Source organism: Octodon degus, unplaced genomic scaffold (assembly GCF_000260255.1).
Source record: "Octodon degus isolate 3935 unplaced genomic scaffold, OctDeg1.0 scaffold00002, whole genome shotgun sequence".
Lineage (NCBI taxonomy): Eukaryota > Metazoa > Chordata > Mammalia > Rodentia > Octodontidae > Octodon > Octodon degus.
In genome coordinates this window covers 2,373,394-2,377,838 of record NW_004524578.1, presented here as the reverse complement: position 1 = coordinate 2,377,838, position 4,445 = coordinate 2,373,394, and the positions used below count along the sequence as shown (strand labels likewise).

At 50.6% G+C, this 4,445-nt stretch overlaps 1 protein-coding gene across 1 annotated transcript in view; it reads right to left on the bottom strand.

The window, feature by feature from the left end:
• Trpm1 (transient receptor potential cation channel subfamily M member 1) overlaps positions 1-4,445 on the bottom strand; it is a 66,784-nt gene that overhangs the window by 47,537 nt on the left and 14,802 nt on the right. The window contains 4 exon segments of the mRNA XM_023712193.1: positions 843-925; positions 1,588-1,595; positions 2,314-2,364; positions 3,741-3,821. Coding sequence (XP_023567961.1) covers positions 843-925; positions 1,588-1,595; positions 2,314-2,364; positions 3,741-3,821 — 223 coding nt within the window.

Here is a 4,445-nt window from a genome sequence, read left to right as displayed (position 1 = left end):
ATTAAGCAGCACAGTATCCAGTCTGGTACCATATGATGGAGGGTCGAGCCATGTCCCACAAATCGGGTTAATTTTTTCCAGTGAGAAGAAAGAATTAGAAACCCACTCTACGGTCAACGGCTGACATGTTCATGGCAGGACAGATTGGGCTGTGGATTGCAGGAATGTAAAAGAGACAAAGATGCAGCTGGTAGGGGCCGGGGAGATAGCTCAGTAGAATAAGTGCTTCCCTGGCAAGCACAAGGGCCTGAGTTCAATCCCTGGTTCCCCTCCCCAAAAAAAGATGATGCATCTGGCACCAGAGTGAATTAGTTTGGGTGGGAGGGTTCTTTAATAACTGCTTGCGGGGGAGAACCTGGCCTCAGGGGTCTGTAGATTCTCATGGAAGACAAAAGAGGAAAGAATCTTCTGCTGGAGCTTTTCCATAAGAAAATGAACCCACACACCACCGAGTGTGTCTCAGAGCAGTGGAAAGGGCAGTGTAGCATCCACATGGAAAGCGTCTGTTGAAAAAGAGTCAGCAGGACACAGGAACAACGGTGAGAGAGCTGCTCCGTGTATTTCTAGGGACTCAGCTCAGCAGGTCCATATGTCTTGGGGGCAGGGCTAAGACTCACCAGCTGTTTTTCAGAGCTTTCTACTGTGTACTGATTGGTCACTTTCATGTGGCTGAAATGCTGGTGTTACCTTGGGATCCACTGCATGGAAATTACCCATCCCAAACGACCTCCCTTACCACGGAACCAGCCACACTGGCTAGATCCACATGCACTGCGTGTTCACTCAGCCCCTATGGTGATCCGTGAGCACGCTGGGGGTTCTTAGCAGCAACCGAGAGCTACAGTCTGGCTCTAAGAGATCAATGCTGTCAGCAGCTTTGATGAAGCGGCACATGCGGTGGGCAGGAGGAATGGCCCCAACCCTCCTGGGTAGACCACGAGGAGGGGGACAATGAACTCCCAGGAGAAGGTGAAACTTGTGAGTGGGTGGCATAAGGATGGTGGGAGAAGGAGGAAGAGTGCTGCCAGCGTGCGTAAGGACAGAGCCCGGGCTCCCTGGATACCAGCGCTTGGATGCTGTCAGGACATAGTCTATTGGGGATTTGAGAAGAAAGAGGAAGGGACACGGGCCAGGCCCAGTGGGTGCATGGTGCCTGGAGCAAGCTTGGACCTCATGCTGTGGGCCATGGAGAGACTTCAGAGGACATTCAGCAGAGAACAGAGGGAGGTGTGGGTCTGGGGGCCAGAGGGATTTATGGAGGCCACCATGGAGAGAAATGGTTGGACCTGAGCTAGGGTAGCTATCGCTTTTTAAAAAGACAGATTAGGAGGTCCCTAATCTGTCTTGTAGCTGGGTTCTGTGGGAGAGGAAAACCAGAGTCCTTAGGTGCGAGGTTTCTGAAGGGTCTCATTATTTGAATTACATATTCATGTGAATGTAAGCAGGCTATCGAGGACTCTGGCTGAAGACCCTATTTTTCATTCGAGCTATTTCTCTTGCTGAGACTACAAGTTCCTATCACATACTCTGCATGTCAGGAGCTGCAGGCCAGTGAAATGACTCAGTCAGATGTGAGCCCAGTCTAACCCTTTAACCTGGGGTGACAGGACACAAGAAATGCCACAAGAGAGTACCATGTGTGCAGGACCTATGGAGACACCGACTGTAAATAGTGTTGATAGCAGTAGAAAATGAGTCAAGCATCTGTCAATAATGAGAGAACTAGCTGGGTGTGGTGGCGCACACCTGTACTCCCAGCACCTGGGAGACTGAGGCAGGAGGATCGCCATGAGTTTGAGGCCAGCCTGGGCTACATAGTGAGTTCAAGGCCAGCCTGAATTGCATAGTGAGACCGTGTCTCCAAAAGCAAACAAATAAACAAGGGACAGGGCTGTCTGAGAACATGTTGCAATCTGCAGGACACAGGGGTCATCAAGGATCTTCCCAGCATACTTCCTGGAAAAGCACAGCACACGAGTGAGATCAGGTAGGTAAATGGGGAAGGGAGGTGGCCCTGGCTGACATGGTCATAGATCCATGGAGGCGGGTCCTCCCTGGGCTTTGTCATGGTGCCAGCCAGCCATCAAGGCGTCTTGCAGCATGTTCTACCCTGCGGGGATGCACATGCAACTTAGAAAAGATCTCCTTTTTTTGTTTTCAATAAACTCCTTTTATGAAGGGAGGAATTCCTGGCCTCTTATGCCTCATAAAATACTAAGATCATTCACTTCAAAAAATAAAAAATTGCTTTGAAGAACAATTTTAGTGGAAGATTCCACAGGCAAGGCTGGTACACAGCATGGTTGGACTCACCTTCTTTACATCCCGCACCAGCAAATGCAGAGTGTTGGGTGGCCCCAGTCTCTGGAAGAGAAGCGGGCAGCTGTGTCAAGCGTGTTTTTCTCTCAACTCTTGGAGCAGCACCCTGCCCTACTGTACGGATTGAGTGAATCCTGAGAGCTGGACTGTGACTCACCCTCAGCTTCTTTTATGAAACAGCCCTGGCCATGGTGGAGAACCACACCCAGCATTAGAACTATGTGAAGTATTTTCCATTGGAATGTTTTAAAGAGAGGATTAGAGCATACTGTAGTCCTCAAGAGTCATCAAGCTTTAGCAAGCAACTGCCGAGGACCATTCCTAGCACTTCACTTCTTAGAATAGGAAAGGGAGCACATCCTCAAAATCTCGGTTGTCGTAATGTAGGGCAGTGAGTTCTTTCATTCGTTCCAGGGTTTCCATCCTAATACAGCGAAGCTCCTTGCTATGCAGACATACTTCTACATTTTCCACTACAGCCTCATAAACATGTGACAGTCTCAAGAAAAAATTGACTAATCACCCCTAGTAACTTTTCCATTTTTTAATGACAGGAAGCTGAATCTCTCAGAGTGCAGCTAGGAATAAATACAGACGGCCCCTGTCTTAGGATGACTCGATTTAAAATGTTTAGACTTTATGATGGTGCAAAAGCCATGCACACACATCAGGTAGAAACTGTATTTGAGTCTTGAGCTTTTCCCCAGGGCTAGTGACACACCGTTCAATCCTGTCTCTCAGTGCTGGGCAGTGGCAGCCCCCACTCAGCACCACAACCATAGGTCTGAACATCCGTGGTGTTCTATGTTCCATAGTGTAGGTGTGTGCAATGTATTTTAAAGGCTTTTTTTTTTTTTTAACGTTTTTGGTGTAGGGTCTCAGTACGCAGCTTGGACCCATAGTGATCCTCCTGTTTTCAGCCTCCTCAGCGCTGCGATTACAGGCATGTGCCACCATGCCCAGACTCTGTCCCTGGATCTGCACCCCGGGGGGCAGGGCCAGCGCAGCATGCAGTACTGGGGATGGAACCCGGTCCCTGCACTTGCCAAAGGAGGCGCTTAGTCCGCTGAGCAATCGCGCCAGCCCAAGGAATGGCGTTTTTAATTGATGAGGTATGTATTGGAATACAAGGCAATTGCAAGATCAGGGGCATCTGTCGACTCCAGGAGAACTGACTGGCTAGGCGTGGTGGTAATTGATAAGCACGTGACCACGTCAGCAAGTAAGAAATGACTGCCCGCGCTTAAGTACAACCTTCTAGCTGAAAGCCTGCCCCGCAGTTCAGCCCAGCCGAGCACACTCGTGTGTCAGAATGTTTTCGGTGACAAAAACATTCAGAAGCCACCATCCCGTTTCTAAACACTCACTGTGTTGTAAAGCTCCTCTAGCCTCGGGATGGTAAGAAAGTGCTGCATGTTCACTCCATTTTCAATCAGGAGCTTCACAAAGTCCACTCGATCTAAGACTAGAGCGTCCAGCATTGCTTGCTCCAGAGCGTTCACCTGTGGGAATCCGGGGGAAGGGGCACCGTGAGCGGCCTGTCACAGGGAGGCCACTGGAAATGTCGTGGAAGGAGCACTACGACGCCCAGCCCCCAGAGCATTCTGAACATGGTTCTTTATCTCCCTGCCGCCCTCCTAAACCCAAGACCTCACGGAAGCTGCTCCAGTACGGAGCTGAGCCCCGGGGTCCCCCAGGCTCTCCAGCCAGGGTATAAGCCTGCCTCTTCTCTCCCCGCTTTGGCACCTGCGTGTTCTTCCAAAGTCTGTAGAGGATTTTCTCCTTTTAAGGATAAACTGAGGGAGATTAAAAACCAGCCAGCCTGGTGTTGTCCTGTCCATTTTCTCTCTCCTTTGTTCCTCCAGGTGAGAATTACTCTGCAGCCACTCTGAGACCGGGGTCACACGTAGGCCCCCAGTACACCACAGAGGACAGCAGCAGGGACAGTGGGAAGACACGTCACTGCAGGGCTCTGCCCGTCTGTGTCCTGGCAGCAGAGAGTGTGAGCGTCACCACACACGTACGCGCATGTGGCCCCAGCTTCACGGCTGCTGCTTCCCTCGCCCGATCTCAGGCTCTACCCTCAAAAAGGCTTTGCGGCACAGCTTGCAATCACACGGTAATAG